This window comes from Citrus sinensis, chromosome 6 (genome assembly GCF_022201045.2).
Source record: "Citrus sinensis cultivar Valencia sweet orange chromosome 6, DVS_A1.0, whole genome shotgun sequence".
Taxonomy (NCBI): domain Eukaryota; kingdom Viridiplantae; phylum Streptophyta; class Magnoliopsida; order Sapindales; family Rutaceae; genus Citrus; species Citrus sinensis.
The window spans coordinates 113,263-137,676 of record NC_068561.1 but is presented as its reverse complement, the minus strand read 5'-3'; the positions used below and the strand labels follow the sequence as shown (position 1 = coordinate 137,676).

The following is a 24,414-nucleotide window of genomic DNA, read 5'->3' as shown; positions in this document are numbered from 1 at the left end:
GGCCGCATGTTGAGCACACCCCTGCCATTGTTGGATTCAGAATGACCTGGAGCTCCTATCTAGACCTTCCTGATACCGTTGGTTGACCTCTAGTCACTATTAACCATTGAAGGCATTTTAATAACTTTAAAATTTGAGGTTAAGTTTAGAAGATGTTTTAAATGAGAAATTTAAGGACGTTGGAGTTTATGATCATGATCTCATTAAATCTTATGAGAGTTTTCTTATTGATTTTTGGATGATGATATTAATAAGCATTCGTTACATGTAGATGTCAATGGTAAGTAAACTAGACTTTTAAATGAATCACAATAAAAAATGTGTACATGTTTGACATGTTTGAAAAGACTATTTTAATATATATGGATATGAGTTTATATGATTTTGTTCTTGTATTTATGTGATTTGTTGTTATGTATTAAGTGTGTTTATCCACATGGACAAAAGTATGTGTGAAAGTTCATTGGCATAATCATGAATATGCATTATGTTTTCTATGAAATGAGAAAGTGGATTTTAGCAAATTGAATTAAAAAAAGCAAGTGAGTTTTCCCTTTTTTTTGGTTTCTTGAATTTGTTACTTACTTAATGGACACTTTAGATGTTATGTTTAAGAGATAAGTTGGGTGAAGGAAGTTTACGTCAATCCCAAAGTTATGAAAGTTAAGTGAGAATTCTACTAAGGGGTAATTGAATTAAGGTAAATCAAGTAAGTAATTTGAAAGGAAGTGTGAAGTTGAATGTGACAAAGAAAGAGACTTTAATGAATTTATTTTACAATGTTTTCAAAAGACCATGCCATGTCATCCATTTGCATTATAAATAAGTATATATGTATTTTGCTATAGTTTGCTTACTGAGTTTTGTACTTATTATAGTTTATTGTGATTCTCAAAAATCCAGGGTGGATTCGTGATGAGCAAGAAGAATGACTTGAATTGAGAATGGTAGATGGTTTGGTAAAATTTTAAATTCTTCCACTACAGTTTAATAATTGTGTTTGAGGATTGAATTATTAATGATTGCAGAGAGATATTTAAATATATATGTGAGTTATAGTTAGTTTCACCCTCCAAGCTTAGGGTGGGTCATTACAGATGGTACTAGAGCAATTCCTAATCGAAAATGTGTGGATATTAGTGGTATCCCTTATAGCTTGGAAAGGATGTCGTAAGAATGATTAGAAGTAGGTCTATGCCAAATCTTTAAGCATTGTGATTTTATTGCTAATAAATATATATAATTGAGGTATTAGAGTAGTGTAGCAAAAGCATGATATATTTTATTTAGGTCTTTATAAGAATTTTCAAGTCATAAGTAATTTTGAGGTGTAGCTTCTTTTAAACATTACTAAAATTGAATTTTGAGGACAAAATTCTTTTAAGAAGCTAAAATTGTAATACCCCAAATTCTCCTTAGGGTATTTTAGTCTTTTTGCTCTTTAGTAACCCTTCGTATAAAAAATAATAATAAGATATCAGTTGAGAAAGAAAGAAGAAGAAAGAAAGTGACTAGAGAAAGAGAAAAAGAGATAGCACAGTTGAACCGAGTCAAACGTAAATTCGACTTGGTCACCATTTTCCATTTTCAGCTTCATCATTGGTGTAGTAGGACACAAATTGAACCCCAAGAGCTGATGGTTAGTACCCAACCATTCTTGTCGCAAGAAAATGACCAGAGGCCGTTGTTAGAAACATGAGCAGTTATGATCATGATCTGATTATATCTTACGAGAGTTTTCTTATTGATTTATATTGATGATATCAATACGCATTTGTTACATAGGGATGCCAAGAAGTAAGTAAACTAGACTTTTAGATGAACAAATGAACAATATGTGTATGTTTGACATATTTGAAAAGCTTATTTTGATCTAAACGAATATAGATTTATATGACTATATGATGTATAGTTATGTGTAAGAGCATTTATGTACATGGCAAAAATATGAGTAAAAGTTCATTGGCATAACAATGAATATGCATTTTGTTTTCTATGAAATGAGAAAGTTGATTTTAGCAAATTGAATTTGAAGAAAGTAAGTTTTCCATTTTGCTTGGTTTCTTGAATTCATTACTTGCTTAGTGGACATTTTAGATGTTATGTTCAAGAGATAAGTTAGGTGAAGGATGTTTACATGAAGCCCAAAGTTGTTAAAGTTAAGTAAAAGTCCTTTTGAGCAGTACTTAAATTAAAGTAATTCAAGTTAGTGACTTCAAAGGAAGTGTGAAGCTTGAATATGACAAAGAGAAAGATTTTGATGAATTTTTTTCACAATGTTTTCAAAAGATATGTACGTATGTATGTATTTTGCTGTATGAATAACTGGTTTGCTTCCTAAGTCTTGTACTCATTATAGATTATTGTGATTCTTAGAAATTCAAGATTGATTTGTGATGAGTAAGGAGAAGGACTTAAATTAAGGATGGTAGCTAGTTTGGCAAAATTTTAAGTTCTTCTACTGTAGTTTGACAATTATGTTTGAGGATCAAATTTTTAATGATTGGAAAGAGATATTTTAGTAAATATGTGAATTGTAATTAGATTCAACCTCAGAGTTCGGGGGTCATTACAGCTAATCAAAGGTTAACATTTGCTATCACTAAGGATAGTCTATCGACCTAAATATGGAATGCACCAAACATTGTTTTACAGGTGCTCAGCCCTAGAGATACTAAAGGACTCAAGTTAAATAATCAAATTACCCCAAATGCCCCTATCTGAGGATGACTTATTACAACTCACCACATGTCCAAGAGGACATTAAGACTCCCTCGGGGGCACTCTCTATATAATGTGAAGTCAACTCCAAAAAGACATGCTCGACATCTTCTTCATCACTCTTAGTTTTTCATGGGTTTTAAGGTTTTTTAGAAACCCATCACTTTCTGCAACACTTACATAACTTGGTCATTAGAGTATCGTTGCCGACCTCTGCTGGCATCATTTTTAATGAATCTTTCTTTTTATTTTTTGGTTCGTCCTTATAGTTCATCCCCAAAGCTTGTTTTAAAATGAACCAGCCTACACCATTATAAAAAAAGAAACCCCTCTGTCAATCTCTAATAATGCTTTGGACTAAGTTAAAATCAATTCAAAATAATAAACAATCCAACAATACTGTTAGTCTTAGTCTTTACATGATATGATACTATTTCGACTCATGTTTTGCTTATTCTAGTAGTATGCACCGAAGGATATTACAATTTACTTAATGATGGGGACGATGACATGATGCTCTAAATAGATTAAGAAACTATATTTAAGGGATCTCAGGGGCACTATATAGGGCTCATAGAGACCAAGGAGTCTTAGAAGGCTTAGTGGGTCTTTAGGGAAGCTTTAGGGAAGCTTTAGGGATCATTAAGGATGCTCTTAGGGAACTTTGGGGTGCCCTTGAGGAAGAACAAAGCATTCATAGGCATAAATGTAAAAGACAGACAAGATTTACATGATTTGCCTATGGCCTACATCTATGAGCTCAACAACCTATCGACTTTGTAAAATATGATCTTAGAAGGGTCTTTATATTACAGGTAATAAAGATCATTAAAAGAGTCTTCATAGTGCTTCTACCTCTTAGGACTTTAAGAGGAGATTAGTTTTCATCCTTAGAGATACTTTTAAGGAATATCCTTATGTGTAGGGGATAAGTGGGAGACTAGTTGTGTTTTATCTACCATGGATAAGCTTATAAGTAGCTATTGCTTCTTAGAAAGACGAGGACCGAGATAAAGAGTGAGGAAGACGATCTCTTTATGGAGAGATAAGTAGTGGAGAAGGGGACTTGTATGGTATGTGATGTTGAGTTGTGAAAGCTTTAAGACTGGAAGAGGTAAAGAGCTTTTGGAGAACTGAGAGAGTTAAAAGACCTCCATTTTAGAGCGAATGAAGAAAGAGAAGAAGTTAGAGAGAAATCTAAAAGGAAGAAGCCCTTCTCTAAGGATTCAAGCTTGGTTTATATAGTAGGGTTGTTAAAGGCATCCTTCGGTCCCTCAAAACACATGGCAGAACCTTGTTGGCAATAACCCTATTTTATATAAGGACATTTGCATAATTATCAATTGGAGTTCAAATAATTTGAAGCAAGGAATTGTTTGTATGAGGAAATCAGAGTTTGATTGAAATTCTACATAATTCCACAATAAACTCCTAGTTCATGGTTGGTCGTACGTAGCTGATTTGAGATTCTCATCCTTTTAGAATAATTATCCTTTTTAGTAATTTCATATATGAATAAAAAAGAATTATGATAAAAGTGATTGTTGAGAGTTGATGAGATAATTTGAAGAGGTCAAATATCATCACCTCTTTCACCTATCACTCATGAGTTATTAGGTGTTTTTGCCTATCTAAGAGATTTTCAGATTGAGCTTCTTTGTATTGACCCATCTCATGAGCATCGGTATTTTTTTTTTAAATGACACTCATAAGCATGGATGAATCCAGTATAGGTCAGTCTCATAAGCTTTTGACTTAAAAAAATTTCTAAATACCCCTTCAACTTTTATAAAATTCAAAATATATTAAGTTCAATCCATCGTCCTCTCATTCAACAATAGACTAGTTTTCTTGTTATTTTCTATTACCATTTTTGCTTTCCCAGTTAGCGGTCTAGGTAGCCTTGTTCCCATTCTTCATTTCTCTGGGTGAAGCAGGCCCTCTCGTAATGATATATGAAGGTGTAAAACCTTGATAATCAATGTCGAAAAAAAGGAGTACTATAGAAGAGGATATAGAAAGTAAAGCTCCTCTTCGTCAATGTCTTGATAAACGGTGAATGTTCCTTTAACCAGCAATTAGAGCATTTCCAAAAAACTCTTCAAATAAAATTCTACTTTTTATTTGAAGAGTCATTACAATATTAAACACTCCAAAAGACACGTTAATTTAGCTTCTTCAAATAAAATTTGTTTCTCACTCTTTAATATTGTCGAGTGAGTTTCTCCCTCTTCTATTAATATTTTATTATTATTTTTTGAAAAGATAAGACTGTAATAATTATTATTTATGTTTCCTTTAAAAAACATAACAACAATTCAATTTAATAGTGGAAAGATTTGATTAAAATAATGTTAACTTATTCTTATTTGATGAGTCTTTTGGAGGAGATTGTATTTTTCCATCCACTTATTTGCCACATCAGTAAGCAAATTGATATTTGAAGAGTAAAATCTAAAAAGTCTTTTGGAGATGGTCTTATATATAATTTATAAGTTTAATTCCCACATAATTTACAACTCTCCACCCAAAAAAAAAAAAAAAAATCATTGCTTGTATTTGAGTAAGATTGAATGATAATAGTAATGCTTGCATTAAAAAAATAATAGTAATGAATTTATCATTCAAACTGTACTCAAAATAGGGAAAAATATTTAAGGTCGTCTTCAGTAATTATTATTATTGTTGTTATTTGTATTTGTGTTTGGTGTACTTGAAGCAAAACTTTTGGGATCTTGAAAGATTTACGACCAGATTTCATATTATGTAAAATGTTTGGAGTCATTTACCAGTGATCAGTAATCAAACTGTTAGCTTAAATAATCAGACTATGTAATTGATATAATATTATTGTCATTATATAATTAATTAATTAATTGTATGTTATTAGATTTGCACTACAGATTTTGTGGTCTGTCCAAATATCGAGGTTCATAGAAATAGCTATTGTCAAATTAAAAAGGACCTTGTAGTCAATCAAATTAATATTGAGATTATAGAAAAGTTTTAAGGAATGGGAAGGTCCCATGCATATTATATTTCCAAGGATCTATAAATTTTTTAACTTTATCGTTGATCAAGTATGCGTGCGTGACAACGGCATTAAGAATTTCTCTAGTTTAATGTGTTTTTAGAAGCACGAGTGAGAAAAAATAAATAGTTTTAATAGCTTTTATTAGAATTTCAAAGTAATAATAATTTTAGTTGTACTATTCCAAGGAGAAAGTCTAACGGTCGTTTGAATAGGTTTTGGAATTTTCTTTAAACATTTATATAACCATAAAGGAAAACAATTGAAAAAAATTGTATAAAACTCTGCTTATAAAACAAAGAACACTATTTAATTGGGCAAAAGCCAAAAGCCAAAAGCCAATTCCCTTTTGCGCATTTGTTATCTTCATGTCATACATGCAATAGTTTACTAACTTTTTTCACTTCATATATCTTTATAATATCCATGAAAGAAAAGCCAACATGTTTGCTCCATTTGCCTTTAGGAGAGTGGTGTTCGACCTTCAATTTAGAAGAAGCTATTTGCAATCATGGATTTTTTATGATGTCTCCAAATAATTGGATCCCTTCAACAAAATCTCTCCAAAGACCTTTGCGTCTTTCAGATTCTACAAAATCTATTAATGTGTCCATTTCTATTGATGAACAAAATTGTCTCATTGCTCGTGCTCTTGATGATGATGTCAATGAAGTTGTGTCCAAACTTACAGCCGCAGGCCGACAAGTCATACGAAAACAAATAACAAGAATGTTAAGATTAACAGAGAGAGATGAAAAAGATGTGAGGGATTTTCAAAACATTCATCAACAAGCAAAGCAAAAAGGATTCGGTCGACTCTTTCGCTCTCCTTCTCTTTTTGAAGATATTGTCAAGTCCATTCTCCTTTGCAACTCCTCGTAAGAAGTTGATTTACACTTGCATGTGCTACGTACTATTCATTCTTCTTTTTCCCCATTAAAGATATGTTTATTCCCAAAAATAAAAAATGTGTGATTTTGCTTTTATCATGCATAATTGAATGTGACATTCAACTACCATATATATATATATAGTGTGTGTGTGTGCGCGCGCGCTCGCACACATGAGTTTTTACTTTTGTAAACTCTATGGTACAAGAGGAGCTTTGATTAGGAAAGGAGGACAGATGACTCTTAATCAGGGGTGACCTAACAAGCCTTACCCCTCCGAAACGAGCTAATATGGACGCATTTATTGTGCTTAACTACTAATAACCTTGATAGTTGGGGAAATATATTATTTTTACTTAAAATGTTTCTATTTCAATTGTCAAGATTTTATGTATTTGAGCTAGCACAGTATAATTATTTCTCTAATAATAAATTTATTTAACATATAGGTGGACGAAGACATTGAGCATGGCTCGAGCACTTTGCAAGCTTCAACCAGAATTAATAAAAGATGATGATAATGACTCAAATTCATCCAAACCAAAATCTGTGGAAAATTTTCCAACCTCAAGAGAATTAACCAATCTAATGAATAAGGATTTGATGAGAGAATTACGTAACAATCTTGGATACAGAGCAGATTATATTCTCAAATTTGCTAGAAAAATTGAGCGTGGCCAACTCAATATTCAATTTTTGGAAGAAGCACCGTGGGAGCAAGTGTATAAATTGTTGATGAAGAACAAAGGCTTTGGTCCATTTGTGTGTGCCAATGTGCTGGCTTGCATTGGTTTTTATCACAAGGTTCCAACAGATACTGAAACCATCAGGCATTTACAAGAGGTTAATTTACTCATGTATACTTTGATTAATTTGCAGATGATTATCTTACAATAATATATTATAATAATTATGTTAAATTAATTAATAGATTAACCATAATTACTATTAATTATTTCAATTTTTATATTTTTGACAGGCACATTCAATGAAAAGCAACAGAAAAACTGTTGGAAAAGATGTTAAAGAGGTTTACGATCAGTATGCTCCATTCCAGAGTTTAGCATATTGGTATGTACCTACGTTTTAAGTTTGACTATTGGTTAAAGAAAATAACAAATTAATTAAATTTTCATTTATTATTCTATATGCATGCATGCATTGTAGCATGTATCATATGCTAAACCATTTATATTATATATTATTAAAATTACATATGATTCAGGTTCGAGCTCTTGGGTGGATATGAAAGTAAATTTGGAAAGCTCAGCGAGTTGGATAATTCTAAGTATGATTTTGTCACCGCAACGCGCAAGCCAAGCCCCTTGCTTAGAAAGCAGTAAATTTACCATACCGTTTTGAGTTTAGCCTGGTCAGGCACCAACTCTGGCAATTTTTTTTTTTTTTTGGAGTAAAGGGCTTTTTCCTTAATTTTATTTGTGGAAATTAACTATAACAATAACTGTAGCATGAAAATTGTTGGTTGTTTAATTTGGTTATATTTATGTTTTGTTGTCATTGATGAGTGACTGTTTATTTTAAGTATTTTCTTTCTTCAGCTCAATTGATATAACATTCATCCATTTGATGATAAAACAAAATACTCAGTAATTTTATAAGATATGAAATTTTTTATCTTATAATGAGAGATACATAAACATGGATCCAAATTGTGGCATAAATGATGGGATACCTAGAGTAAACTAGCACAATAACATATATATCTTTACGGGGAACAAAAAAAACTGATGGCTAATCGATTTCTCTATAAAACATTTGAGTAATTCTAGTGTTATAAATCAAGAATAAGAGTGAAGAGATATTATGTGAAAAATATAGCACATATTGTTTGTCTCATGTAATGCAATTTTTTCGGCCCTTATTTCTTTGAGAGGATCTTCACTTTAATTAGCTTAAATCGTTTTCTAATACAATTCTTGGGCTATTGGCACTACATGGTCCTTTCAATTTTACTAGTATAAGCAACATGGGTAAGACATCAAAGATCGCATTCTTCCTCTTGACACCTCTTGGGTTCCTTAACTTTCTTCAATGATATAAACACATCATTGTAATTTACAACACTGGTAAATAAAAACTTGGAATTTAAAGGGTAATATTTTAACATTTCGTTTTACTATAACTGTCTTATGCTTTTATCAACAAGAGAATTAGCGTAAATAAAAAATATTTAAGTGGGATTCTCTAACATTTAAAAGGGTTTTCTGAGTAAAAGTTAATTTTTAAATTTTATAGATAGGTATATGAAATAATAAGGTGTTTCAAGTAAATTCTACGGTTTATTTCATTCTGGACGTGAGCCGTCATGACTATCCTTCAAAGACGGTCTATTTAATATTTTAGTCTTCCCTAGTGGATGTAGAAGCCAGTTAAAACAATTGGTAGGTTAAATTAATGCTGAAATATTATGGCTGTGATCAAAATTCAAAACCATACGATTTTAAAGAGGCAGTCAACTCAATACCTAGCAATCAAATTTAATTCTTATTTTCGAATTAATTTCTAAGTAACCCGTTATCTAATTAATTAATTAGTTGGTCAACAGAAAAATTAATCGTTCTAGAAAAAGGTAACATTTATTGAAGACATCAATTCGAAAAAGACAATCAAGAAAGCAAAATTTATTAACCAGTTCGTCATCGTGTGCATGCTTGACACGCTCATTTATACCTATAAACCAAACCAACCCTGTGAGTAGAGACAGAGATGAGATGAAAATTTGCAATTTTGAGTTTCATTTGACAAAATCCAATTAGTTTTTAGTCACATATGTAACGCAATGTCTTCTAAATTCCAAAGTATCAAAAGCTGCAAAGGGAAAGAGATTCAAATGGTTGAAGCTGACCATTCAAACGCCATTGTTATTCATAATGAGTCTAAAAAGGCCTTTGTAAAGATATGGAGCGATTCTGATGAGATAGCTGTTTTACAAGGAGCAATTAAATTCAGGGAGGAGAAACATATTCTGCCTAATGCTGATTTTAAGAGGTTTCATAGGTTTGTATCTGGTTCTCTCCAAGGAGATTTTAATAGAACTCAAATAAGAGAGAAACTACGTGCTTTGAAGACAAAGTACATTAATAACGCAAAAAATAATAGGAAGTCAATGTGGAAGCATCATGATCGAGTTTTGTTTGATCTCTCTAATATTATTTGGAACGAACCGGTTGCTCGAAAAACTGAAGGCATTGGCTGTGATATTTCTACTACTTCTGTTCGCTCAAAAGTTATTGAGTTCTTTAAGTTGAATTTGGGGCCTGATTTGGTCATAAAGAATGCTCATTTGGTTTCAAGTGAGATGAGTGAAGATTTGGAGAAGAAATGGCTTCAAGTGGCAAAAGGTGAGTTGGAGCTTTTGATCTCAAAATATGATCTTGTCAATGAAGAAGCTCGTGCCCATATTGAAGCCATGAAGAAATCAATTCTCGGTGATTCTTAATTATGTTTTGAAGGCGGTGCTGTTTTTATTTTATCGTAAGTTCTACCTTTTTTGTTTGTTTATGTTTTTCAAAATTTGGGAATCGACTTCTTTGCTAGCTTTTTGTATTTTTATTTTTATTTTCTTTTGGGTGCTGTAATAACTCTCTTCAGCTGCATCTTTAATTTAGTTGAATTTTATTTTCATATTTCTTGATTGCTTCTATAATTATGTGGGTTTTAGTGTATGTGGATTTGATCAGTTGAGCTAAATAATTCAAACAATTTCCATGCGCTGGCACCATATGATTAAATTGATTGATTTTTGTCATTGTTTTCAATATTATGAAAGAATTAAGCCTTGCCATAATTGAGGATTTATTTTAGCAGTTATATATATTGTGCCCATTGCTATAAAATTTTTGGCATGTGACTGTGGATAATGGACTTATTACCTTTTGTTTCAGACGGATCCATATAAAATTATACATCTCCTGCATATTTGAAAGTATTATTTTGACAGGAAAAACAGGGCAGCAATTAATTTTTGAGTTTGAGAGCAGATTAGATTTTTGCTTAATTTTATCTTTTGGCGGCAAATTAATGATCTTGCAAAGCATACACACATATATGTACTACCTAGAGCCCCCTTTAACAGAAGTAAGTGCTGGAAAAAATAGCACAATATGGTTTTTTGACGCCAATTTTGTGAAAGATGAATATCAATAAAATATATATACATAGATCATTTGGAATTTCCTTCGTGAGCTTTTCATAACAAGTCATAGAATGGTAAAATTTGTTTGTGGATGAACGAGAAATTAGATATCAAAGAGCACCCATTAGTTTGAAAAAAAAATGAAGGAAAATTGGCAAATCCTACGTTGGAAAAGTAACTAAGAATTAAAGGCTTTATATTTACTTACACATGTGATAAATGGTAAGTATTTTATGGATAAAGGCTTTCTCGACGCGTGCCCATACAAGGGTGCAAATTGCTCATCAATTTGGCTTGACTTATGTACACTTGCATGTCTCGCATCCACGAATGCCGTTAAAATTTGAGCCAGCAAGTCTTAGTTTGGTTTTGCCATTTTCTTTTTATAATGAATTGGAATGAAAATAAATATGAGAGTATGACAACTGAATCAATTAGCTGTTGTTACATAAATTGATAAAGTATTATAGTAAGAATTAGTAGGCTGTTATGAGGATGAACATGGCTGGCTTTCAAGGAAAATACAGCTTAAAGAATTGTTATAATTGATTAAACATTGCAAATATTTGCAATTGTTGCATATTTAAATGTCAAAAATTAAATTAGAATTCTAAATTCTATGATCCAGTGCATATTTTCCTAGATCAAATTGCACTCCACAAATCTTATAAATTGGCTTCCAAATTCATTTGCAAACCACACTAGAATTCAAGTGATTATCTAATCTTTCTTCTCTCAAGTAAATTGTCACAGGATGAAGTTCTAGCACAAAAATTGCTGAGTAAGCCTGTCGAGTTTCTCAAACTTGCTAAGTAAAGATACTTGCGAAAAAGCTAGGGTGAAGAGAGAGCAACAAAGTCGTAGACAAAGTATATTACTTGAAAGAGTGTGTCTACAAGAGTGCTTTACAAGTATGCTTGAATTGCTTGAGAATTATGTGCAAAATGGCAAGTGCCATGCCTTATTTATAAGGGAGGTTTGCCCATTCTAGAGAACTCTATTCAACTTGCATAATTTGCCAAATATCTAGATATTTCTAAGTATACACAATTTTAGAAAGTTCTAGATATGTACAAGTAGTGCGATGTACTATAATTGTTGAAAAATTCCAGAATCGAGCCAAGCTAGCACATGTTGGCTTGGATTTGGGCCCTTGGGCCTAGAATCTTGGGTGCTTGAGCTGAAATTTTGGGTGGCCCGTTACTTTGCGCACCTTAGCCCACCAATTTAGCCTCCTTAACTAGAAAGTTTGAGCGGCTTATGACATCTTTCCCCACCTAATCTTGTGGTGTCTTCGTCGCATTCTCATGCTTGTATTAATGTTAAATGTGCTCCATGAATTGCCCTAGATTCTCTTTGCGTTCCCAGCAAGCTTTAGTGTTAGGGATGTCTCTCCATTTTACCAAGTACTCATTGTAAGCCGGTACAACCCTTCTTCAAATTACTCAATCAATAAGGATGTACTCCATATCTTTGTCTAATGCTGTGACAATGTTTGTTGGGGCACATCTCGATTCACCACACTACAACAATAGAGACCTTTTGCAACAACAATGGTTTGTTGCTCAAAGCATAAATTTTGTTGCCTTAGATTGTTGGGAAAAAAAAATATGTTTGTTGTCAAGGTCGTCAGTATAGCACTGTCTCGCTCTATATTCAACAACAAAACAAAAGTTTTCTTGCCCTAAACATCTTTCTGCAACAAAATAGGTTCGTAGTAAAAGAGTGTCCAACTTGTTTACGAAATTGTTTTGCAACAAACTCTTTTGTTGCCCTTCCACTAAATTTTTTTACAACAAAATTATTTTGCTGCTAATAAATAAAATAAATAATTTTACAATAAAATAATTGTGTAGAAATAAATTCTTTTACAACAAAATTATTATATCACAATTTTCAAAATTAAATACAATGATAATTAAGACCATTTTGAGAACAAGAGAACTAGTTGATTCAAAATAATTATTATTATTGATGACAAATGCCTAATAATTACAAGATGTAAATCTATTTTTAAAAATTACAAATGAATATCAATTTCTTGATTTTCTTCATCTCGTGGTGTAATTGAACTTCAATATTTCCTACAAAAAGACACAAGCAATAATTAGTTAACTTCTGAATATAATAATCAGGTAAGATTGTACTAAAAAAAGATAAATAAAAAAAAATACTTCATATTGAAGAAAAGTAGAAGAGATAAGAAGATAGAGATTGAGTTAGAGAATGAGAGAATGAGAATTGTACATTAGAGATGAGAGAATGAAAGTTAAAGAAACTTATAGATGAGAGAATTACAAATAGAAATTAGAGAATGAAAGAATGTGGAAGAGAAATAAATAAAATAAATGAGATATAAACAGAGAGATAGAGTTTTTAGTGACAAAATTGAAATGTTTGTCGCTAAAACTTAACTTGGCAAAAAATCACCAGCCTTTTACTCTAAAATTTTTTAAATTATTTAACGACAAAATTCTACATTTGTTGCTAAAAGCATATATTTATTGAAAAACTTCATCTTTTGTCAAAAAATCAAAAATTTTAGCAGAAATAAAACGATTTAAATTTTTTATTTTTTTACTTTGATTGACAAAGTTGGAATTGTTACTATAACAAATATGCATTTAGCAACAAAATTCAATTTTGTCACATTAACAGAATATGCATCAAAAAGTTAAATCTTTAAATTTAGAATTCTAACTATATAGATTTGGCAACAAATTATTTTTTGTCGCCATTGGTCACTCTCTCATGACAAAACTATTTGGCGATGAGGGTTCTATCATTAAACCTTCTAGCACTAACATATTCAGTTTGGGGGTAAAAAGTTTAGCAATGAAAAGTTAATTCACTGCTAACGTATGTCCTTATTTATGAAATATTCATCGCTAAAAATGCTAATTAATTAATAATTTTATTTTTTAAATATTTGGTAGTGAAATATTTTTTATGTTGCTATAACACACTTAAGGCAACAAAAATAATTTTGTCACTAAAAAAACATGTTGCTAAAGGCTCTGATTCTTGTAGTGCCATGAGTTGGGTCTCCTTTTTCTCCATGGTATGGCTTGAGAAGGCTTATATGAAAGACCGGATGAATCTTGATTCTTGGTGCAAGTCAGAGCTAGTATGAGACATAGCCTACATGTCCGACAATCGAGAAAGGCCCTTCGTAATGCCTCACTAACCCCTTGTGCACTTTTCACAAAGTCTTAAATTGTTAGGATATGAGTTTGATCATAACTTGATCGCCTTCTTTATACTCGACGTGGTGTCTCCTCGTGTCTGCCCACTTTTTCATCTTCTGTGCAGCTTCATCGAGATAAGTTCATATGATGTTCGCTTGTTCATGCCATTCTTAGGGCTTTTCTCTTTGTATGTCGAGGTTATGGCATTGGGGGTCATGGGCTGAAATCCTATGATGATTTAGAATAGACTCTTGTCAGTAGCCTCGCATCATTGAAGGTTATACGAGAATTGGCCCACGTCTAGCAATTTTACCCAATCTCACTGATGAACGCTCACGTAATGCCTCATATACATCTCGAGGAGGTTATTTATGTTCTCAATTTGTCCATTGCTTTGTGGGTGGAAGGTCATCAAGAACTTAAGATCAATCCTTTACAACTTGAAAAACTTCGTTCAAAAGTGTTCGGTGAACTGTGGATCTCGATCACTTGTGATGCTCTTCGAAACTCACCATAGGTTTACGATATGCTTGATGAAAAAGTGTCTTATCATCAACTTTGCAATCAATTGGTGCAGCAATGAAGGTCGTATACTTACTGTTACAATCAACAACAACCATAATACTTCTGCACCCATCGAATTTAAGTAGACTCGTGATCAAATCCATGGAGACACTCTCCAATGATCCTGATGCTAGCTATAGGGGCTCTAACAATCCTGTCGAAAGTTGGTAATTTACCTTGTCTTATTGGAAAACAAGACATGCTTGCACATACACCTCAATTTCATCTCATATGTGTGGCAAAAAATATGAGGCTTGAACTAGTACGGTCATGCACTCAACTCCAGAGTGACCAACCCATTTTGAGTCATGCACTCCTTGATAACTTCTTTTTACAAAATCTTTCCACCTAGGCACAAACAGCCGATCTCTTAAGGAGGATGCTTTTATCTTGTCAAAATTATCTTATCTTCTTTTAAGAACTTCCTCCAAAAATTCTTTCGCTAAGGGGTCTTATTAGAGGTCTTTCTTAATGCCTGAGAAAGTTAAACTTTGGTTGGCTCATACTTAGTGTTGCCAATTCTGCCTTATGGCTTAGAGCGTCTGCACTAGCATTGGCTTCCTCTGACTTGTATTGAGCTAATAGTTGAATTCAGCAAGAAAGTCTTCTCACCTTGCCTGCTTTAAGCTCAATTTCTGTTGTGTTTAAAAGTATCTTGTGCCTACATTGTCTATTAAGATTACAAAATGTGAACCGAGCAAGTAGTGTCGCCACACTTGTACGTAATGGATCACTGCAGTCATTTCCTTCTCTTGCACCGTGTAGTGACATTTCATATCGCTTAGCTTATGACTCCTGAAAGCTATGGGGTGGCTTACTTGCAAAAGTACTCTGCTAATGGCGAAGTCATAGGCATTCGTTTGGACTTTGAAAGGCTTCGTGTGGTCGAAGAACAATGACAGATTCCTTGGAGATTGCCTTCTTCAAATCTTCGAATGGTTGTTGGCATTCTTTAGACTAATACCATGTTTGGTTTTTCTTCAAAAAAATTGGTCAACGATGTTGCCTTGGCTAAGTAGCTTTTAATGAAATGCTGGTAATAATTCACTAATCTAAAGAGCTATTGTAGCTTGGGCACTTTAATGAGAGGCTCCTGTTGAGTGTTAGAAAATGCATATTTATAAAGGAGAAAACCGTCATTTTACATTTCAAGTCTTACTAACACCTTTACTTTTATGAATTTAACCTTCTTTTGATTTAATTCCGTTTGTTTTATTTTAATTAAGTATTTTATGTATTTTAGGGGCATTATAGTCATTTCACAATAAAGGAGAGATCAGACGGCAAAATGGACATCACTTTTGAACTCAGGACGGTCGAAAACTTTAGGAGGAGCATAAAAGGAAAAATGGCACTATTCACATGTACAGTACTATTCATGTATACGGTACTGTATACGTTACTGTTCACGACACTGTTCACATAGACGGACGATGATGTGGCATTGACTGATGAGATGTCACGATCCTGTTGGGCTAAAATTCTTATGCACTGTTGACGGTGACGTGGCAACATATCAGTGGATGAAAAATCTCGTGTACGGTACATGCATCACACAGGATTATTTTTAACCAAACCGCATTACTGTTCATCCGGGTCAAACCGTGTTACTGTTCATCCTCGTGGTCAAACCGTGGACTGTTGACTGATGACGTGGCGCAATCCTGAGCGTCCAAACTGTTTTTAATCCGATGGCCATAATTTACTCCATGTATCTATAAAAAGGGGGCCTCCCCCCCCTAATTTGATACCTCTGAATCCATTTTTGGGATCCATTTTCTGTAATTCCCTCTCCATCTTGTATTTTCTACGTATTTTAATAAATTCTCATTTGGCCCCTAGTTCAATTATGAGTGACTAATTTTCTTTCAAGCTTGGGTTGAAGGTGAAGTCTCAACATGTGTCATGGGCTTTATTTGGTAAATTTATTTTCTCTTCCCCTCTAGTTTTTGTGGATGTTTTGACTTCTCGTCGACAAATAATACTAATCTTGTCTAGTACCGTCTTGATTTCACCGGTCCTCTGGTACAAGGTTATTATTATTTGGCACGATAAGCCCTTAGCACCATATTAATTAGAGCGTGATTCATGAGGTGTGGATTCCCCCCTCATGATTTAATTGGCATTAATACGGATTATTTAGCCCATGATGCATGTTGATACGGATCCAGATACCCAAGTACGTCATTTCAATAGAATTCTCTTCAATTTATTCTTGCCATTACAATTCCAATTTTAGAATTTATTATCGCCATCTCAATTCCAATTTTAGGATAATTTAAATCATTTCCACCACAATTTCAACCACCCATTTACAAAATTAATTCTACACTCAATTAAAATCCACCTCCTCGTGGGATCGACACTCGTCACCATTGATCTATACTACAATAGATTCGTGCGCTTGCGAGTACATTAAAATTTGCACAACAGCTCCCACTTGATGATGGAAGTTTTTTTTCCATGATCTTATGGCCAAGGAACTCTACTTTTTACAATGCACATGAGCACTTCTCCATCTTAATGTAAAGTTCATGTTCTCGTAATACATAGAGGACTTGTCGTAAATGTTAAGTATGCTCCTCGAAGGTGGTGTTATACACCACGATGTCGTCCAAGTATACAACAACAAAATAGTTAATAATAGTTAGAGAACCATGTTCACAGGTGTACAAAATGTGGCTGGCGCGTTGGTGAGGCCAAACAACATAATGAGGAATTTGAAGGATACATGTCTTCTTTGGTTCATCTCCCTTGACGATCTGAACTTGGTAGTACTTGGAGCACAAGCAAGCTTGGTGAATTGCTATGCGTTGCCATGATGGTCGAAAGCATCAACTGTTAATGGAATCTAGTACTTATTCTTGATAGTGATCTTGTTGAGCACTTGGTAATTAATGCACATACGAGGAGAGCCATTCTTATTTTTTGGAAGAGGACTGGTGCAACGAATGAAGCCTTGGACAGGCGGATGTAACCAGCGTCCAACAAATCCGTGAGTTGTTTCCATAGCTTCTTAAGTTTAAGTGAGTTAATGTAAGGCTGGAGGTTTAACGCCTTACATTAACTCAATCTTATGAGCTACCCCATGTCAAAGTGAAAGCTCATTCGGAAGTTTGTAAGGCATGATGTCATTGAATTCGTTAATCACTTCTTGCATGAGTAAAAGGACTTGGCTTGGCAAGTTTCCACAATCTTCTCCCTTATTTAACTCTCGGATGATGACTAAGAAGCTAGGGTCCTTCTTAAAGGCTTTTTTGAATTATATGGTTGAGAGCGTCTTCTCTTCAGACTTGGCGTGCTCGGTGGGAACCATGCATGCCTTACTTCCATTGAAAATACTTAAAAGTTGATGGTTGGCAGCAGGAAGACATAGACTTGGTCAAAGAATTTCATACCAAGAACCATCTTAAAGTCATCTACAAGCATGATTGAGAAGTTGAGTTTTTCGCTCCACATTCTGAGCATTACATGTATGTGTTTAGCCGTGCCCACATTGGGTTGGGGGTGAATTTATCGCATTTATAGTACTCCTTCCTTAGTTGCCTTGAGACCTAGATTCTTGGCCTTACCTTTCAAAACAAAGTTGTGTGATGCTCCATTATCGCACTTACAGACATGAGCCTATTCTTCGTTTGTGCGGGTGTAAATGGGTGGTTCTTGAGTGCGCTGAGGCATTAGAGTGAACCCATGCTAGGTCAGGGTTCATCCACTGACAGTGTGGAGTTGCCTTTGAGCTACGTGGTTGGAGTGTTAAATGACTTCTATTCCAGACAGTCATATATCCAACATGAGCTATTGCATATAAAGCATGGGCTTTAAGGTGTTGACAGTTCTTTCTTCCCATCAATTTTACTTTCTCCAATCTTGTACTTGGAGGCTTTTTCTGCTGCCAATATTTCCAATTATGGTCTTTGTCCTGACAATCCTTTCCCTTAACTTTGCCTTGGTTAGGCCTCTTGTCTGGAGCTTCGATGAAGTAGTCGGCTAGTGATTCTGTAAAGGCAATTGTGTCATTAGATACTACATCTATCGAGCTCCACCTTAGCCCAATCCTTGAGGCCACCTTAGAAGTAGAAGATAAAGTCCTTATCAAACATATTGGTAATCTCAAGAATAAAGATAGTGAACTCATTGATGTAGTCCCAGTGCTACCCATTTGCTTATGCTGATAAAGCTGCGCTTTTACTTTCTTCTTAGCATTGCTCAGGGCAAGGTGCTTTTAGAGTTCACATTAGAAATCTATCCATGTGTTGATGGCGTAGATGCCTTTGCCCACTTCACCACATTTCTGATACTACCATGGTTGTGCGGTGCCTTATAGGAATATAGGCGCTATGCCTACTTTTGATGTCAAATCTCACACATCAACGGTATCAAAGTATTGACCTAGCTCAAAGAGGAAGTTGTCAATGACAGTGGCATTCCAAGTACCGTCGTAAGTATCAGGCTTTTGCACATCAACGATGTGTGCATCACTTGAGCTTAAGGAAGTTGGGTTAAATGTAAGTGTGCGCTTGTGCATGGGCCAATCCAAGCAGACTCCCTCTACCTCTACATGGATCGATCGTACCTCATTTTGCAGGACACTAAGGTGTTTAAGCAACTCATTATGAAGTACTCGAAACTCTCCTCGGAGAATGTCGGTTTGGTCTTGGATGAGGGCTTTAATGGCTACCATAAATTTGGCATACTCGCCCTCAATACCATCAACCTTTCCTCCAAACTTTCGAGGGTCTCCTATGCAGTGGATATTGACGTTTTGAGGATGGCGATACGATGTGCCAAGTGTGACGCCCTAGGCCATGATATGTGCACAATTCAGCAAGGGAACAAGCAAGTTATGACACAAGGCATCAACGGAAGTGACCTTGGACTTTCCATGGGCCTTTGTCTGCGAGCGACCTTCCTCGTGGCCACCAATTGGCTCTGGTGCTTCCACATTAACAACACCCTCTTGTGATGTGCTAAGAATTGGAGGATTGGCCATTGCTTCAACGTAAGCTAGATTGTGTGGATGCAAACCTTAGCTCTGAAATCATCTACTAGGGGTGGGCAAACGGTTCGGTTCTATGTACAAAAACCGAATGGTTTTAAAATTGGCGAACCGATTGGTTTTTGTTTGGTTTAATTTAAAACCGAACCGAAAAACCGATCTATTCGGTTTGATTTAATTATAATATATTAATTGAAAATATATAAACCAAAAAAAATTTCTCTCTCAAATCCCTAACCTTAAATTTCAATTTCAATTGAAAAATCTGAACCGAATCGAACCAAACTCGAACCAAATTTAGGAATCGAACCGAACCGAAATATTTTGGTTCGGTTCCTAAATTCGGTTCGAGTTCGGTTCGGTTCCTAAATTCGGTTCGAGTTCGGTTCATACTCTTAAGAACCGATTATTGCCCACCCCTACCATCTACCACAAGATGAGTGTTTTGAGCAACAAATTGAACTTCTTACACTAAGTAAAGATGATTGTGAAAAACCTAGAAAGAAGAGAGCAATATAGCTAAAAGGAAAATATATTACTTGAAAGGTTGTGAGTACAAGAGAGCTTTACAAGTATGCTTGAGTTGCTTGTGGAGTTGTATGCAAAATGTCAAGTGTCGTGCCTTATTTGTAGGGTAGGCTTGCCCATTCTAGAGAACTCTATGCAACTTGCGCAATTGGCCAAAATATTTAGATATTTTTAAATTTACACAATTGTAGAAAGTTTTAGATATGTACAAGTGGTGAGATATGCTAGAGTGTGTTGGAAAATTCTAAAATCTAGCCAAGCTAGGCTTGGATTTGGACCCTTAAGCCACAAATCTTGGGTGCTTGGGCTGAAATTTTGGGCGGCCCATTACTTAGCGCACCTTAACTCGCCAATGTAGCTGCCTCTGCTCGAAAGTTTGAGCAGCCATAACAAAATACTCTCTAGTTTGAAGCTTCAATGTGATAAAGTTCAAACAATTGTTTCAAATTCAATAGATTAGTGAAGTTATGCTGCCAATACTTTTCAAATCCGTTATATCCTAATAGACAAATGCTAGTATAATTCAACCATTGTTTTGAAGGTGATGAATCTATTTTAAGGACACTGTATAATTACATGCCTCAAGTTTTATGTTTTTCTCTTATTATATAATGTTGAATTATTTGCTATTTCTTTGTTGTTTCAATTTATTATCGCAGACTTCTGATAAATGTATAAAAGCCTTATTAGTAGCTTAAGTGCACTACAAGGTTATGTAACAAAGACCACACACACACACACACACACACACACACACACATGTATATATATGTGTATATATATATATGCCTAAGGAGTCTGGGTATTAAACAGAACCATTTGTCAACCCTCTAGTCCTAACTAGTGTACTTTTACACACAATAAGGGTGGTTAAATATACTTACTAATTGTGATAATTTTGAAGAATAGGAAATTAATGTCTGTGTTTTGTTGAGAACAATAAGAAAACGGTTAAGAAAATATGAGATAGGAATCAAGATATAAAGAAAGTAATAACTGTTTCTCGATCTTTATATATGGAATACAAGGAATAGATCAATATTATATAATTATTAAATGAATTTTGTAAATTAAATAATTATTTTAAAGGGTAAAACTCATTTAATCCCTAAATTTAAGGTTAGTGCCCATTTATTCCATATTTTTTTTAAAAGTATCTTAAAATATCCCTATCGTTAAACTATTGACACTTCTGCTGTTATTTTTTGTTCCTTTTGGTTTACTTTTACAATATTACTCTCTTACAATAATGCTTCTTTTTTTGGATATTAATAAAAAGAAAAAATTTAAATTACTAATTTAACTACAAAAAAGAATATATATTAATTTTTGTGAAAGATCGAGTATGTCAAAAAAAAATTACCCATTTTTTTGGACGTTAATTATATATATATATTAACTCTTCAGTAGAGTGTTCCACTAAAATTAACACATACTCTTTTTGTTTCTATTTTATTTTTTGAAGTTAAATTGATAATTTAATTTTTTTATTAATGTCCCAAAAAAAAGAAATATTATCGTAAGAGGATAATATTTTTCAAACAAGTCAAAAAGAATAAAAAGTAATGATAGAGATGACAATAATTTAAATCAAGGATATTTCGAGGTATTTTTAAAAAATACGGGGACTAAATAGACATTAACCTAAAAAAATTAGGAGTATAATATTAATTATTGTATAAAGCAAATAATAAAAAATATTCTTATTTGCTTCCTCATTATCGTGCCAACTTCACCATCACAATATAATTTACTATTTAACAAAATGTATGAAATCGAACCTATCAAATTACATTTTTAACCTTTAAGACAATTTTAATCTGTGGAAATTTTACTATTTACTTTACTCAAATTGGAATTGCATCAAATGATCAAATGTCTTACATCTGTATACATACATACATACATACATATATATACATACATACATAAATATATATCAAAATGGTTATCGTTGATACGCATACACTTGCAGATTTGTTGGATTATACGACAATAGTCTTATCCGTATCACTTGTAATTTTCATCTGATAGCTATCTATGAGGTATAAAAACAAAAGGCATTAATAATTATTAATTAAATTTCATGAGAAAGAAAACATTTTACTTGTCTTTGAGTTGCAAGACTTCAACCTCTCTTAGCAAATTCAAATACTCACTTGTCTTTTTATTTGTCCAATAATTTCATCATTTCTTTCATTGCATCCTCTTCCATGATCCCCATATTTTGTCCATTAAATTTGGGTATTTGTATCAAAAGCAGGTCACTCAAAACCTTTCACAGAAGTAGAAGCATAATCACAATCTTGTTGTTTAGCAATAGACATTAATGTAATGAAGATTGATAGTTTCAAATATATCAAGAAGGAGCTAGCTAAGCAGGTGATGAGGTCTATAATTTTAACTAGTCAGTCAAGCGCTTTGGGAAAGCATATAGTGATTAATTAGTCAACGGTCATTCAACTAATGCTGGAAAATTATGGTTGTATTTAAAATTCAAAACCATTCTTTTGAAGAGACACATGCAGTCTAACTTATTTAATTACGAATTAATACCTAGCAGTCTAATTTATTTGCACACTATTTGATAAAAAATTAAAGAAAAAGTTGTTTTCCAAAATATGGTGGTAAATCCTTCACGTTGCCCGACAATATATAATTTAGGATACTGAAAATATTCATTTCCAATATACACATATGGTGATAACAAATATTAAATTCTATACAATATTTTATAATTGACTGCTAATAGAAATGGTGAGTAATTAATTAAAATTTTGCAGAGGATAACATTTATGGAAGACATCAATTCTAAGAAGAAAATTAATTAAATTATTAATCCATCATATATAAACCAACCTCGTGAGTGGAGATGAGAAGAAAATTTGCAATTTTGAATTTAATTTTATCATCTAAACTAAGCAAAAAAGAATAGCTATACAGCTAATCTTCTTGTACTTATATTTTCTAAACTATATGGCTCCTAAAAGAACAAAGACGATCCGTTCAGACGATCAAGAAACTGATTCGATGAATGAAAAGTTGCAAGTTGAAGATTCCTTTGGTCAAGATGATGCAAAAGATGATCCAGATTATGAGCTTGAAATCCTCCATACGCAAAAGAAGTTGAAGAAAAAGCTGACCGAAGGCAATAAGGGTGCATCATCTACTGCCCATGAAAATGAACTTTTTGAGTTGTCTAAAAGGATATGGGGTGAGGGTATTGATAATTGTCCTACTGCAACAACTGCGGTGGCTGAGCCAATTATTGATGTATCTTTGCTGTGTAGAAGTGTTAAATGTGAGACCACAATGGTTGATTTGGATGAAAGATTTAGTGAGTTAATGAGAGAAAATAGGATTGAGCAAGTGTTGGAGAAATTAGGAGAAGCAGAGAGGATTGAGTTTAAGAGAATGTGGGATGAGATTCAGATTTTAGAATTGAAACTCAGCGTCAAGAGGGCAGAATTGGTTAAATTTCAATCCCAAATTATGTTAAATGCAATGATCAAAAGTAGCAAGTGAGCTTGAAATCAAGAATGCTTGTTAGATTATTAGTGGTTGTCCTATTCTAGTTAGAATTTGCTGAAAAAAAGTTGGAATTTTGGCCAAGAATATTTGAAATTTTATTATGGCCAAGATTATTTTTTCAGCAACCTTATATTTTTCGTTCTATTTATTATGGCTAATGAATTATTGGTTTGGTAAAAGTGTAATTATGTCAACATCAAATAAATTCGACTTAGGTAATTCAAAGAGACGGCTTCTCTTCGATGATAAATAAGCATATGGGTTTATGTTCGCATTGATTTAATTATACAAACTCATCCAAGTCCTCTCATCACCCATACTACCAAGGACCAAGGGCCTTTTTCTACTAGTGAGCTATCAAGAACCAAAACAGGAAGAAGCAATCTTTGTGTGGAAGAAATGTTGCAATTTCGAAACAATTACTTGCAAGGGTTGAATGACGATAAGATTGAAGAGTTGATTGAATTGAGTGAAAATCACACAAGGCTGATTTGGAGAAGAAACGGACTGAAATTAAAATCTTGAAATTGGAGCTCAACTTGAAGAAATCAAGGATACTTCCATCACAGTGATGCGAAGTAGGATCCTCTCTTAGTGTTTTCTTCTCGTAGTCTCCCTTAATCTTTTAAATTTAGTGAAAAAAGTTGGCTTCGTTTTAAATTAAATGAGAAAAAGCTGCCTTGATTATAATATGACTGTTCCATGAGCTTGTATCACATTTTAGAGGAAGGACTTTTTGTATTCTTACTAGGAAATGCATAATAGTAAATAACAATAATTAGGGATGTTGTTAAACCAGCACCAAACAG

The 24,414-nt window shown here is 33.5% G+C and overlaps 2 protein-coding genes across 2 annotated transcripts; both read left to right on the top strand.

The window, feature by feature from the left end:
* Positions 1–6,055: 6,055 nt before the first annotated feature.
* LOC127903053 (uncharacterized) lies at positions 6,056–8,183 on the top strand. Its single transcript, XM_052443664.1, has 4 exons — positions 6,056–6,630; positions 7,092–7,485; positions 7,622–7,713; positions 7,868–8,183. The coding sequence occupies exons 1-4, from the start codon at positions 6,179–6,181 to the stop codon at positions 7,983–7,985; spliced, it is 1,056 nt and encodes a 351-aa protein (XP_052299624.1). The 5' UTR covers positions 6,056–6,178; the 3' UTR covers positions 7,986–8,183.
* Positions 8,184–9,442: 1,259 nt separating this feature from the next.
* Positions 9,443–10,102, top strand: LOC107174998 (probable transcription factor At1g61730). The gene has a single exon (XM_015526294.1). It carries the CDS (start codon positions 9,443–9,445, stop codon positions 10,100–10,102), a length of 660 nt encoding a protein of 219 aa, XP_015381780.1.
* Positions 10,103–24,414: the final 14,312 nt, after the last annotated feature.

What these genes read in the sequence shown, in the direction of transcription:
- LOC127903053 (XM_052443664.1), top strand. Translation starts at nt 6,179, where the DNA reads ATGAAAGAAAAGCCAACATGTTTGCTCCATTTGCCTTTAGGAGAGTGG. An exon ending in ATTCTCCTTTGCAACTCCTC is followed by an intron (nt 6,631 to 7,091) that starts GTAAGAAGTTGA and finishes TTTAACATATAG; the next exon opens with GTGGACGAAGACATTGAGCA. An exon ending in TTCCAGAGTTTAGCATATTG is followed by an intron (nt 7,714 to 7,867) that starts GTATGTACCTAC and finishes CATATGATTCAG; the next exon opens with GTTCGAGCTCTTGGGTGGAT.
- LOC107174998 (XM_015526294.1), top strand. Translation starts at nt 9,443, where the DNA reads ATGTCTTCTAAATTCCAAAGTATCAAAAGCTGCAAAGGGAAAGAGATT.